This window comes from Oreochromis aureus, linkage group 22 (genome assembly GCF_013358895.1).
Source record: "Oreochromis aureus strain Israel breed Guangdong linkage group 22, ZZ_aureus, whole genome shotgun sequence".
In the NCBI taxonomy this organism is placed as follows: domain Eukaryota; kingdom Metazoa; phylum Chordata; class Actinopteri; order Cichliformes; family Cichlidae; genus Oreochromis; species Oreochromis aureus.
The window spans coordinates 21,383,283-21,398,298 of NC_052962.1; the positions used below are offsets into that span (position 1 = coordinate 21,383,283).

The 15,016-nt window shown below is 39.5% G+C and overlaps 1 protein-coding gene across 1 annotated transcript in view; it reads right to left on the bottom strand.

The window, feature by feature from the left end:
• Positions 1–15,016, bottom strand: part of LOC116322741 (CUB and sushi domain-containing protein 3-like) — a 374,565-nt gene that overhangs the window by 122,051 nt on the left and 237,498 nt on the right. Inside the window, exons 8-10 of the mRNA XM_039605961.1 lie at positions 14,823–14,910; positions 14,549–14,673; positions 4,176–4,297 (exon numbers count right to left, since the gene is read on the bottom strand). Coding sequence (XP_039461895.1) covers positions 4,176–4,297; positions 14,549–14,673; positions 14,823–14,910 — 335 coding nt within the window. The remainder of the gene's footprint in view (positions 1–4,175; positions 4,298–14,548; positions 14,674–14,822; positions 14,911–15,016) is intronic.

Below are 15,016 nucleotides of genomic sequence, written 5' to 3' on the forward strand. Positions count from 1 at the left end.
AGCAGTGATTTAAGTACTTTAAGACCTCTGTGAACATCATTTACAGTATATATCACAGAATTTAAGGCCTTTATAATCACAGAGCATACAGAGAAAAGTACTAAACTGAATCAATTTCAGCTTTCATTTTTCATGATGTATATTGTATTAATAATTAAATTTCATTATCTGTATCTTTACCACACAGGTGTAGATACTGTAGGTTCAGTGAATGCTTACATTGCACTGATTAGAATATACTGGACATTCAAAGCTAAGATTCAGCGCACTGTGTTAGAGGCTGGGATTTGATGAATTCATCATGTATACAACCTTTGATCATCATTTATGTCCAGTTGAGAATGAATCTGTGCACTCACATATTAAATGAACTGAAATCAGTAGTGTGATCTCCAGTCTTGATATAAGGAATGAGAGAAATGACAGCTGTTATTTTAATCAGCCTGTCTCAGTTGTTTTAACTCTAAGTACCACAGAGTAATGTGGTAACATCTGGACTGACGAGTTTACTGTCAGCATTTTAATCGCTAGTTTAAAGGCTGTAGGTTGCAGCCATTGCTCTAACACTGTATAAATGTAACAGGCCTCAGTGCTGGTTCTAACAGTCTGAGCTGCTTCCAGCTTTATCTGTGAAGAGCACAGCAGCTTACAAAACACGTAGCGAGCTCGTACAGCTGCGACGTAAAACTTTCATTAGCTAAGATGATCTTAAAATAACGGGGCTACGTGCGGTGATGCTAGCGTTAGCCACGTTAGCACCTTACCTTCAACAGGTGGTCAGACTGTGTTGACAGGCACTCAGTCAGAGGTTGGCTCTCCGTTTCGCTGCAGGGTCCCTTCATTCTTCACATATCCGTGTCGAGCCGAGTGTAAATCCCGACGCTGAACGGCCTTTGTACAAGAACACACGCTTCCTAGCAGGGCGAAGCTATGAGCTAGAAAATCCAGGCTGGCAGACAGCCTGTGTCTGACCAACCAATCAGAGAGCTCCTTACATCCCACGGTGTGGCTAATTTGAATAGCCTCCAGCAAGTTGTTAATCGAAGAGCTAATCCAGCAGCTAATCCAGGAGCTAATCCAGCAGCTAATCCCGGAGCGAACAGGAAAGGAAATGGATTTTCAACTGCAGTTTATTAAATTGCAGGTGGAAAAAGGATTTTGAACTGCAGTTTATTAAATTGCAGGTGGAAAAAGGATTTTGACCTGCAGTTTATTAAATTGCAAGTGGAAAAAGGATTTTGACCTGCAGTTTATTAAATTGCAAGTGGAAAAAGGATTTTGACCTGCAGTTTATTAAATTGCAAGTGGAAAAAGGATTTTGAACTGCAGTTTATTAAATTGCAGGTGGAAAAAGGATTTTGACCTGCAGTTTATTAAATTGCAAGTGGAAAAAGGATTTTGAACTGCAGTTTATTAAATTGCAAGTGGAAAAAGGATTTTGAACTGCAGTTTATTAAAGTGCAACTGAAAAAAGGATTTTAAAATGCAGTTTATTAAAGTGCAATTGGAAAAAGGATTTTGAAATGCAATTGGAAAAAGGATTTTGAAATGCAGTTTATTAAATTGGAATTCAAAAATGAATTTACAATTGCAGAATTTATTCTACAATTCATTATTAAAGCACAGAGATTTTTATTTCGATGCGCGTGGCTCTTGTGGTCCTCCATAAGAACCCTTAAATTGAAGACTGCACTTCAATCACATTTTCATTATTTGGTTTTATTTGGCAAAAAAAATCTTCTAGACCTTGTTGTATTTTTTTAAAAATTTCTAAATGCTTTTGAAATTGATCTGCCGGATTAACCAACGCTATTATTTTTGTTTTTATTTTCAAAATATACTTCAAAGCGGTGACAATGAAAAGCAATGAGGGTAATCTGATAGCATTTAAAAAGTCTGACAAGATATTAATCCACAACCGAGAGGTTTTTTTTTTCATATTAATAATTTGAATCCTATTAGCTTTACATGTCCACACATTTCACCAAGGCAGATGAAAAATAAATGAAGGTGAGAGAAGAGTTGTAGGCAGACAAGGATTTGTCTTTGCCAGGCCGATTCTTTCTCTCTTGCTTTGTTATCTGGATCTAACAAGTCTCTACTGTATGTTCTGTATTAGACAAATTCAAAGACAGATAGGACCTGTGGTTGTATAAAGAAATATAACCACAGGTCCTGGTTTCATCCTTAGATTTCAGAAACTAATGATAACTGGTAGACTGCAATATGAGGAAGTCAATTTTAGGCTTAGTTCATGTTTTAAAGCTGAATATTCACGTCAATAAAAGTAAAGCAAATAAGCTGTTTTGGGGATGAGATACCAGCAGTTTGCACTATGATCTAACCCACTCTGTTGCACTGACTTTGAAGGCTCTTCAGCTCTAGAATCATTTAAATTGCTGTGCTATGCAGTATTGTTATACAGTATTTACCTCATAATGTTTAATATTCCTTGGGCAAAAGATTTTTTTTTTTTACCAGGAATGCGGTCTGTGTGGTATACGTCTCAATGCACAAACATTGGGTTTGTTCTGAATGGATGTCTGTCTCTTCATGGCACATACTGTATAAATATATAATCCCCTGAAGACCTCTGGTTTGATGTAGTGTCATAAAAAAAACATGTGTACCATGTGGTGCTGTGTGGTCTGTGATTCAGTATGGCATATAGCACATATGATGTAGTGGGATAAAAGACGTTATATATGTTTAGGATGGTGCATGGCTTGTACGTGATGTGGCATGGAACACTACAATGCATTATGAGGCACGGCCTGTAAAGTCCTTTGAGATAAAGGGCTGTAAAATGTCTTTCGGCTTTACTTCATCTCGTCTTCATTTAGGTTTACGTGTTTGGCAATATCCATTATTATTTATCATACAATACATATACAATAATTTTCACACCTCTAACATGTGTCGCACATTTACACACACGCCTGGAACACAAAGGGTCCAAATGGCCTTAGTGTTGTAGCCTTCAACTGTCACCTACACAGTATAGCCTTCAACAGAGAATGTATTGCTCTAGACCATAAACCAGAGGCCTTGGGCAGTGACAGAGAGCACTGTGTGTGAGAGCAGGGGGGGAGAGAGAGAGACAGAAAGGTTCTGAGCACCAACAAAGTGACTGCGTGTGTGTGTGTGTGTGTGTGTGTGCCCGTCTCAAAAACAATATGCAGTGTGTGTTTGAGCAGTTATATATGTAAGTGTGTGTGTGCACACGCCTGTATGTGTTTGTTCGTCCCTATTGTGCTGACGCAGGTGTTGCCATTGACGACAGAGTGGTCACAACAGAGCCCCGAGTCGAATAAGGATGCGTGTCTGAATACCAATCAGGTATCTCGTGGGACATAAAGCAGCCAATGGCAGATATCCATCTAACCTCCAACCTATCGTCTGCCCCTTTGCGGGATTAACCAATCACACGGAATCAAATACGGACATGCTTTGACTGGCATATAATTTACAACACCTCATACGTGAATTATTATCAACCCATTTCAATTATGCAAAAATGTTTCTGAACCAACTTTGTAAATGCTTGTAAGAACTGCTGATTTATATCAATTAAAATTAAAGCGAATGCATGAAATTCAAATGGAGCGAAACCTTCAAGCTGGTTCAGGAAGGAAACTTGGGCTGCGCTGCTAGGCTGCAATACTCCACATACTTCTGCATAGCGCTAATTCTTTACAGTAAGGCAGAATTTCAGCTCGCATGCACTTCTCACTCCTGGCTGTGTTGGTGCTGCTGTTGCTTGTTTAACATTTCATAAGCCCCCATTACACCAAACCTATAACCCGGAGGTTTCAAGTTCCAAAAGTGGAACTTGAAACCTCCGGGTCTTCCCCAAATTTAGCTTGGGTATGCAGAGAGAAAAATCACAGCATCAATACTAAGTATTGCTTCTTCACATAATAATAATGTATTCCAAGTGTGCTTGCTGACTTAAATTGCTTTATAATGAACTCTACAATTAGAAAGTAGGAACTATTTTACTTATTACTTTTTCTATAACTACATGCACAGGCAATATGTCTCTATGGTTAAAGTGAGTTTGTGTACTACCAGTGATGCACTTTGATATATGTGTTTTGGAATTAATTGATCTCTCCTTAGACTAAATTTGAATTTGAGAATTTGACAGCGATAGAATCAAATTGAAGACTTACCTTATTGGGATTTGAGGCAGTAATTATCCACACACACTGTGCGTTGTTCTCATATTGAATTGGGAAGTTGGGAGATGTAAAGGTTCCTGATGGCCCCTGAAGATTACTGCCACAAGTCTTCACTGTGGAGAGAAAACAAAACAAAACAAAAAAACCCATAATGTCATTGTTTTAAAAGCAACTGAAGCATTAATATTGGTATTAGCAGCAGTAATTGTAGGCTGTTGAGTCACCACACAACAAAAGAGTGACAATTAGCTTTATAATTAAACCATTTAGGTGATGTTTAGCCAGACATATTCAGGATACAGCCTGCAGCAAAAGTGTAACAACTGTGGGTAACAGCTGAAGTTTAGAAGAGAACAATTAAAGTGAATTTAGCACAGCTGAGAGATGCAAGGAAGAAGTACTGTGACAGAAAGGAAAGAGAAGAGCAGAAAGGGGAAAGAAGAAACGAGTCAAGTGCAGACAGGTACAGAAAGAGGAACAGAAGGTCACATAGATGGTATTGATATTGCCAGCAACATCTCCCTGGATAACAGTGCTTAATTGGAAGCTATTGGGTGTGAAATACCACAGGATTAGCTAGAACTGTAGTATTGAGTGACAGATACATTCACCTGCAATTTGCTGAAAGTCAACAACTTCGCTTTACTACAGGTGTTATAATTACAGTCTTAAAAAACAGAAACTAAAAAAAAGAGGTGAAAAAAGTCAACCAGAGGTATGAAAGTGTAAAGTGGAGATTCTCTCTGCTGAGCCAAAGAAATTTACTACTTATTTTAGTCAGTGCCTGTGCTGGAACCCCTTACAAACTCGAACACTAATGCTGAAGTTACACTTAGTGAAGTGTTGAAAATGACACATGCTAGGTGTTCGATAAACCCACTAAGCCTTTATTAGGCTTTGTGTTCTGACTAGATGTGATAGAGAACCTGCTTGTCTGTCCTTGGGTCGTCCTGTTAGAGTTGGGAGGTAATTTTCTGGTTGGTTTGAAGCACCGTTTGTTCCTTAATTAGTTTGTTCAGTGGCAGGCCATAAGAATATGTACAGTTAACAGGCGCACAAACACAAACACACACACACACGCACGTGCTCACAAACCCCTGAAACAAAAGAATAAGCATCAACGCTTAAACACGACGGTCTCATTTTAGAAGCGGCCGACAAATGTACGTATTCAGCCTAGCTTATATTGACACGCACTGCGCAAGAGACAAATGCACCTAGCATTGCAGAATAATTGAGTTAATATAGATCCTTACAAATGGAAACTTTCAAATACTCTCAGACAAAAGCCCCACTCCCGACTGTAACTCGGTGGTCAGAATGAAGGAAAGGGACAAATAAAGGAATAAGAGCCACAACATGTTTGTCTACGGGTCTTTGTGTGTGTGTGTGTGTGTGTGTGTGTGTGTGTGTGTGTGTGTGTAATGGACTGTAACCGTGAAGTGCTGTAAGAGAGTGTCAGAACAAGTACAACACCCCTTAGAGACAACCTTATATAGTTCTTTTCTGTTTCTCTGTCTTACTGTCGACGAGATCTTTGCAAGAGTCCCGCCTGACCGTACCCAGTTGTTTCGTGTTTCTCTAATTCTCACAGCATCCTCAGCTGACCTGCTCTAGTGTTTAGCTCACAGCAGTTTATACAGCGATAGATATGCAGATATAAAGTGTGTGCTTGTGAACGTGTGTGCACGCTAGGGTTGCGCGTGCACACACGAAAAATGATTTATCTGAATGTCTCGTGACTTGTGTGTAAGCTCGTGTTTGCGAGTGCACTGACAGCTCAATCAGCGTGTCCTGAACGAATGGCCAGCCCATCACCGTGCTCACAGCAAAATGGGCATGATGTTGCTATAGCAATAGCGCACAGAGAGACTTATCACCAGAATTACCAGAGGAGCTAACATCTCATAACTTACGCTGAACTCCATCTGTCTCTCAGCCTGCATCTGTCCGTCTTTCTCTCAGTCTGTCTCTCCAGGTCTTTTATTTTCATGTCTTAGTCCCTTTATGAGCCATTGAATGCAGCTCATGATTTACATCACGCTCTATCATTTGCTCTCAATGGCTCTTCATTACCTTTCATACCTATTTTTCTTGCTTTCTCTACCTGTGTCTTTTGGAAGTTTCACCTGGCAGTGGGGCGCTGTGCTGATATATATTTCCATTTAATACTACTTTGTACTACTTGTCAGAGCCAACTGTTATATTTGCTACCGCACTAAAGTCTTGTAAAGGTCTCATCATGTGTTAAGTTCCTAGTAAATAATTGAAATATGACCCATATGATGATTATATACATTTTACATGTTGTTGTAGATAAAACTATTTTCCAGTGTTGAGTTTAAAGCAACTAAGATGACACCTCCACCCCCCATTTTTAACTCGCTACAACAACAAACCCATACTGTTACTCACAAAAACTCACTTACTGTATATTTTAAACAACTAAAACTGATATTCGACATAATAATTTTTTCACAATACCTCAATTAAGAAAATTCCAGTACATTTAACAGATCACGAAAACTAACCCAGCAAACTGTTATTTAAACATTTTGCAGTTATGAAGCAACACCACCCTGAATTGCTCTCTTCCTCGTACCTCCCTAACACCTGAGAAAGATATGGTTCTTTCTTTGCCGTAAAGTCTGTGTGACAGAACCGAAAGTCCATAAAAATCAATCTGATAAACCTGTTTTAAAGCAGCCATTTTTGCATGGAATAGTAGGTAAACACAGATGTTACTAATGACATTAATTAAAACTGTGTACCACGATACAAATGACCTTTCGTTATTACAATTACTAACACCTGTGTTTACCTGCTATTTTGTGCCAGAATGGCTGCTTTGAAGTAGGTCTGCACCCAGAGTTTTGGATCCACAGGTGAGAAATGGGCAGTGGAAACCATTGCAGCATATGTGTGTATGAGGTTGGCATCTTAGCTTTCGGATCTGGAGTCAGTTTTGTAGAATATAGGTATCAAAAAATTATTTTGTTTGAAATACAAATTTCTATTTATACATATTCATATATTTTTATGCAAAACAGTTTTGCCAAGCCATCAGAAATCTAATTAAATTCCTGGCAAACAGAAACCATATCACCTGCCAGTGTGTCTGAGCTTAATGTGGCTAAAACCTCGTGAAGTTACAGAACTGGTTTCTAGAGATATCTGGGTTTTTAATTTCAAATGTTTCATTATTTAGAAAACACATTTGTCATTTGACCCACGGTTAACATACACACAGTATGCTGGATTGAAGACATCTGACATGTATTTATGATAGCACAATTGTAATGCTCGTCAGTGTGTGTCTCTGTGTTTTTCTGTATCGCTTTCTCTTCCTCTCATAATTATTTATGCTGGCACACAGTATACAGGGTTTAAAGCCAAAAGAGCCACACTCTCATTGAAGCGATAATGAACTGCAGATCAAATTAAAAAGAAGAAAAAAGTGATGATAAATGCATATTGCTGAAAACAAGAGCGTGGTTAAGTAAATGCTTTAGGCAGGAATAGTACGGAGTGTGTGTGTGCACGTGTGTGTGTAACAACATATACACTTTGTGTTTATATTTTCAGATCAAGCAGAATCCCCCAGGACTCTCCCTCTCTTTTTCTGTCTCTCACTCTATCACACTTAGACAAACACGCTTACCCACATAAACCATTGGGATGTGAACCAAAATTAAATGGTGTTCCAGGCAAGAAACACATTGCCAAAGTCTATAGTGTAGCTCCAATGCCCTTGCAAACATCTCTCCAAAGTTTTGTTTTATGGATTCAGAGCATAACTGACGCGCCCCATAAGCACTGGGAACATTGCTCTGAGAATGTTTTCGAATTTTAATACTGTTTAGCTTCACAATATTTTGACTCAAAAGAGCTTCCTCCAGACTGATTTGCCTTACACTCAAGGTCTATAACTCTGCTTTCTCAGCAGGGTGGCCTTTGTGGTTAGTGAATCGTCCCCACAGTGGAAGCTTAGCTTCAATCATCCATACTGCTACACCTGCTGAAGCATACCAAGGACACTTAACCCTTAAGAGTTCCAAATGATCTGCCTGGCCCTCTACCTCACTGCACCTCAGCAAGAGAGTATAAAGAGCAATGGATGAGAGAGAAGTCACACAGAAAATACAACCAAATCAGATATCAAATCAGATTTTTTTTTACAATTATACCTTTACCATTAAATTTCTATTAGTTTGGCTTACATATTGTGCACAGGCAGTTTAAAGTAAACTTTTTACTATGGAGTGCCAAAGGACACTGAGCTTTAATCTCAGGAACCAGTCACTGTCCATCATAAATTGCTTACAAGCGTCTTACCTGTGTTCTACCTGTGAGCTATCGCGGCTGCCTCAAGACTTGTTGTCAGTAAAAAGACAGTATCCCCATGACATCAGCTGCCTGCAGCATTAAACATTTAACAAGTCATTAAGTGAAGGTTGGGATGCTGTTCTCAGTCTTTGTGGGTCCCTTTAATCTCGACAAGCAAAGAATGCAAAGAGTGGTCACAAAGAGGTAATACTGAAAAACTTGTGATTACTTTGGTTGCTGGCAGATTAATGGTTGCTTGTAGTTTACATGAAAGATATCTACCTGTCTGTAAACACATGCCAATGGTTGTGGAGAGACATTAAAACTATAACTAGTGCGAAACAGAGATTTTGAAACATGCTGGTTGCAGCAGTAAGGCACAACTTTTACTATGAAAGTGAACTGGTTCGTGTAACACTTTTTCAGGATTCACTAATGCTCATCAACTAGTTAGCGAATCTTTACTGACAAGTTGGTATCTTCCATGCAAAACATGACAAAACATAACTGCAGGAATCTGCTAGTGTCCAAAGCAATGGCATGGTAGTTTTTGGTGCATTGCACTCTTGTGACCAGTTTCACCTATCGGCAGCCAGCAACCTCCAACAGCCACTTGCCAACCAAATGGACAATACACATTCGTCCAAGGTCATTGACTGTTATCTAGGCCTAAAATCCAAATTACCAGTGCCAGTATTTGATACTGAGCTGAGCATGTTAAGAAAAGCTGAACAGATTCAAGACAGTTCAATTCTTCTTAATAATGAGATAAAGATTACGAATTAGATTATGATAACTGAGGAAACATCCTGACTAAAGCTAATTTCTTAGTAAAGTAAATGTGACTTGATTAATTGTTGACATTGTTGACCTAGGACACAATTAATCTAAAACAAACTTCTCAATTGTTTTTCATGGAAAGAATCAGAATCATTTTCTTTTGTTTTTTTGGACTTTTTTTTAAAAGCTTTATCTGTATCAGGTTTGAGTCAGATTAGAGATCAGAAGTTTCTGCGGGATGGTCAAACTGTCTCTTTTAACAGGCTGCCTACAGGAGCAGATAGATTGACCAATGGACACAGACAATGATTGATGACATCATTAAGCTGGAACACAGTGTTCCACAGGCCCTCGTTCTGGTTGGAGCTTTAATGGGTACACACACAAAAAATTGGGTAGACACTAACGCACACAGAAAAAAAACACACACATACAGAGCAATGCCTGCGCATTATGGTTTCTCCCCTTCTCTATTATTGGAAATCAACATATGCGCATGTGAGTCTGTGTCTATCCAGCTGATATATAGCACCCTTCATTGAGTCAGTATATTCAGGCAGATCAACTGAACACCCCTGGAGTTCACACACACAGAGACAGAGAGAAAGAGTTGGCTCAGTGGCCTTGCCATCTGTCCATTAATCAAGGTGCCACATGGACTGACTCCCTCTTTCTCTCTGTCTTTCTCTCCCTTTCTCTCATAAAGTGGTGGACAGAGGGACATTGCAGTTTGATGGTTTATTTTATACTTTTTTTATTTGGTTTTGTATTTGTTCTTTTGTATCTAATAAACTGATTACTGTTCTGTGTCCATCTTGCAGTTGTTGTTGTTGTTTTTTTAAATATATATCTATCAACCTCTTTCTGGTGGTTATATTGTTGGTATACTGAGAGCAGATTTCTGCAACCACTTTATTTTCCACATAATGTTCCAAAAGAGACATTTAGCTGTATTTAAGTGTTTGACAGAAGTGACCCTTTAATAAGTCAGCTGGCTTGATGCTTCCTGACAGATTGCCTCTCTCAATGTTATTCATGAGTTTCCACTTTAGCTATTGGCTGGTTGGCTGTAAAGGTCAAATCTGAGCTGTGTTCAGTTAAACACGGCCCTTATCTCACACCAGTTTGTTCAACACGATGAAATAAAGTAACCTAAAGAGGGACATTTTTGTTCGTGAGGTTCAAATGTTTACTTGCTTACCTGTTGAACTGTCTTTCAGACCTTTGCCAGCGGAGGTGCAAACAGAGGCATAGGGCCATTTTCATTGGGATCAAGTACAAATTTTTGCACCTGCATCTGTTTCATAATTGCGTGGCTTAAAATGAATACACTGGTGCCAAAGTGGAGAGCAGTGCAGGGCGGTGTTTATATATTTGGAGCCTGATTCTTTTGGTTGGCTGGTGCATTTTTTAATAAAATTTAATTGGAATTTCCACCACCTCAGAGAATCTCTTCAAACACTGTTGGTAACCTAACAGATTAATTTGTTTATCAGAATATGAACTCAATTTTCGATGATTTTCTGCTGGAGTTGTAACTCACACGAATTGCATGTTTACACAGTTGTTTAGAGTATTCACTTTACTACAGAGAAATATAGTCCACTTAGGAGCACTGTAGTCAAAACAAGATTGTTATTTCCATCTGCAGTAGTTTATATTTAGCTGGATGGCTCTGTTCTGGGACCTCCTTGCCATTCCACGCACATATGTACAAAGCTGGATGCAGCGAGAGCAGCAGAAAGATCTCCTGGTCTGTAACAGAGCAGATGTGACACTCATTAAGACAGATTCAAGACTGAAAGGAGGGGCTCGGGTGGATGTGGGTTGCAAAGTGGCTTGCTAATGCCACAGGCGGTGAAATCAACTGTTATCAGCTGGACTGTGCTTGACTTTGTGGCCAGCTCACACTATCCTTTGACTGGCTGTAATAAAAAAAAATAGTTCATTGTATAATGTTACTGAAGTTGTAACACTGTAACAATTTTTTTCTCACCATGAAGGATAAAGAATTTCAATCACAATCAGAAACAAATGATACACAAAATAAAGTAAGCTGATTGTTCATACCTTGACAACCATCACCTAAAAAAACACATTATCACTACAGCTGTTGTCATTTTAGCCCTTTTATTAACAATGCAGACCCACTCGAGCTCCTCCTCCTGATCCTCTTGCCACTTTTTTAATTTATATAGCACCACCAACAGCTGCCTCAAGGTGCTTTGTATTGTGAGGTAAGACCCTACAATAACACGGAGAAAACCCCAACAATCATATGTCCACGTATGACCAAGTCATTGGCAGCAGTGGGAAGAAAAAATTCCCTTTTAAGAGGAAGAAACCTCAGGAAGAAACAGGCTTAGACAGGAGCAGCCGCCAACTGGTTGGCGGTGAAGACAAGGAGAAAACATCTCCACTAGAAGTAAAACTGAACCAAAATGAAGCAGTCACACATGAACCTGTATTCAGTGTAACAGGCCCAAAGAATCCCCATATTCTTTGATATAGCACCTACTGCCGCACTGCTACTGACTGTTAAAAAAGGAGTCTGCCAAAGGTAGAAAATAAAAAGGTATCAAATAATGATGATAGTAACAGACCACTTCTAGACAACAGAAAAGGTGATTCTGCTCTCAGTCTATTAGCTCAAGATGAACCTGCCTTTGCCTTTAAGGCAAGCGAGAAAGGTTCAGAATTTCAATATTAGATTTTCGTCTGTGAGGGATTCTTTTTGAATAGCTTTATAGATGGAGCAGAAGTCTCTACATTCTTCTGCCTGCTTTTCAGCTAAGCCAACAAAATACCCTATTTCAAGCTTTTAATGTATATGTACCATGTTTACAGTTGCAGAGTATTGTGGTTAGTGTTTTCTGGTTTTTATTTCCTGTGATCCTGGCATATAGCTCAAAATAAGCCTCAGCATTGTTGTCAGAAAGATGTGATTCTCGTATTACACGCACCTTGTCCTTCAAACAACCTCACTGTGGGTTTTCTCAGATTTACGGAACTTTTGAAGATGGACACCTTTCCGTTTCACCGCTTCAGCAATGCCGGAGAGACACACGCTGGATAACAGCAGTACTGGGAGGAGTAGTGCCACAGAAAAGTTCTGCCACCCGTTTTTAACAATATTACAGTCACAATCAGCCCTCGTAGTGGGTCATTCAGTATCACCTATGATTAAAGGTACATTTGTCAGACATAATCTACAGAATGGTGACCATTAAATATAACTGTTCCTATTGTTTGCCTCTGAACATAAGGTGGCAAGAACTGCTTTTAAACAGCTCATAGGTGGGGACAATGTTGGAGTAACAGTGCCCTCCATTGTGAAACACTTAAAACAACAAAGATCAACTGGCAAAAAAATGACTAGTTACTTAGCAACAGGCACGAAACAGGATGGTGCACTCTGTCACGGCTTTGTCAAAAAGTTGTTCATGGTTGTTTTTTTCTGTATTTCTTTTCTTCTTCTTTTTCTTCTTTTTTTTTTTTTACTGTGTATTATATCCACCAGAGCTTTAACAATGCACACCTGCTGCTCTGAAGTTACAGCAGCTCTGCGGAAATGTCTCACTCTGCCCACACGCTTTTCCTGCAAATATCCCTGCTGACGAATGGCTCTGTTTCCCAGTGATAGAGGTCATCCCTTTTAACCACTCACTGCTCCGAGGGACAACACCAGTGACTTAAATGTCATTGGCAGTCATCCTTTGGGGAGACTTTAGCCCATCATCACATGCAGGTAAATGTAAGGCTTGATTGGCTTAATGTCAGTAGCTGTATTTAATTGCTCATTAAAAAATATTTAGTGATAATGACTCCCTGTTAGCTATTAATGATTATAAAGAGCCAATCAAAAGGTATTAGCACTGTAATATCTCTAAAAATGGGTTAGATGGTAATAAGGCTGATTGGTGGGAACCAACAAGTTATACATGATATATTCTGCCTGTTTAAAAAGGATCTGTGCTCACACAGTAACAAAAACCTTAATGATGGTCATTTCCCGTGTTTGGTTCACAAGAGAAACCTGAGGCTGAAGTCGAGGCACGAAGTCAGATGGTGTCCTTTAACCAGCGGGCAAGAGACCACGACCAACAGCTGGCTAACACCTGGAGGTCCTGCTCAGGTATCTCTGAGCAAGACACCTCATCCCTCCTGAACGCTACGGTGCAACTCACCTTTTGCCCAAAATGTAACTGTTTATATGCTGCTTTTTATGTTGGATTCAGTAAGTTTTAATTCCAGCGAGACTGTGATTTCAGCCTAAAGTAGGTGTGACATTTTCCAGCTTTTCTCTACCCTCTTTCTCCACTTTTTCGATTTCTCTGCCCCCACTTCTTAGCTCCTTTTGTGTCTGTATGTTAGTGATTATTAGTTAGAGGTTCGAATATTCCACTCTCACACACACATGCATGCCCACGCACACCCGCACACACACGGACCCATGCCCAGTGAATATTGGTTTTTATGTTAAAGTATGTGTCTCCAGCCATGGACTGAAGCCAAGTGAAGGAAGACATGACAAACGACTTTGGCATTTAACATGACAGACGCCCTCTCTCTCTGTCTCCCTCTTTCCGTCTTTGTGTGTGTGTGTGTGTGTGTGTGTGTGTGTGTGTGTGTGTGTGTGTGTGTGTGTTGTAAGTATGAATCTATAACAGTAGCAAACGTTAAAAAAAATCCAGAAAAAGAAAATCGAAAATTCTCAATCAGGTCAATGATTAAAGTCTGTAGTCACTTATGTAACCATATGCAGAGTGATTGCATAACTTGTGTCACCTAAAAAAAAATTGTAGTGGTAATTGTTTTTTTTATTTGTGTGCTATTTTAATTAAGATCAGATCTGCTGCTTGTGTAGAGGAGTGTTTACACCCTACTGTGTTTACTTCATTTGAGGTCCTGAACAATCACTATCATAGCTCCCCTGATGAAAGCATACAGCCGTAGCATGTTACTGAGTCGCTACACTGCAAACATTGGATTATACTTTGTTTTGTTTCATAATTTTATAGCTAACGGCTTGAAACAGTAATGGGATTTTCGTTCCACTGTAAACTCAGCCCTGTTCAACTCAAACTGATGATAAGCCAAGGTAACTGACTGACCACAGTTGCACATGCACATGCACATGGAGTCACCCATGGACAGTTAGCAGGTTTCTTATTTCAGATTTGTGATTACAGCAGATTTCTATATGTGTACCTGTGATGTATATGCTGGTGTGGGTACACGAGGAAGGCATTTCTTACCTTTGCAGACAGGTCTGTGGTCACTCCATGCTGCAAACACTTCTGCCACTCTCTGGCAGCTGATACTTTTGCTGCCCTGTAGAACATAGTCTTCTCCGCAGCTAAAGTGCACCACACTCCCAATGCTATGCAAAATGAAAAAAGCCACATATAACATAGTGTAAGAAAAAAAAGAAACACAGGTATAAAATGTTTATGCTGCAAATATTCTGTACAGATGTGCATTTGTGCATTTCTGTTAAAAAGCAACTACGCCAGTGTTTTGCAATTGTACCTGAAGTCATTGCCATGGCGTTTTCCATTCTCTGGCTCTCCTGGGTCTGGGCAGGAGTTAGAAGCCTGTCTCACACCGCCTTCATTTACTACACAGAGAGACAGACAGGTGGAGAGCCGAGAACACACGCTTTAGATAAAGACAGACAGTAAAGAAGTATTTGGTTCGCTGGATTCCACAAGCAATCTTTCTCT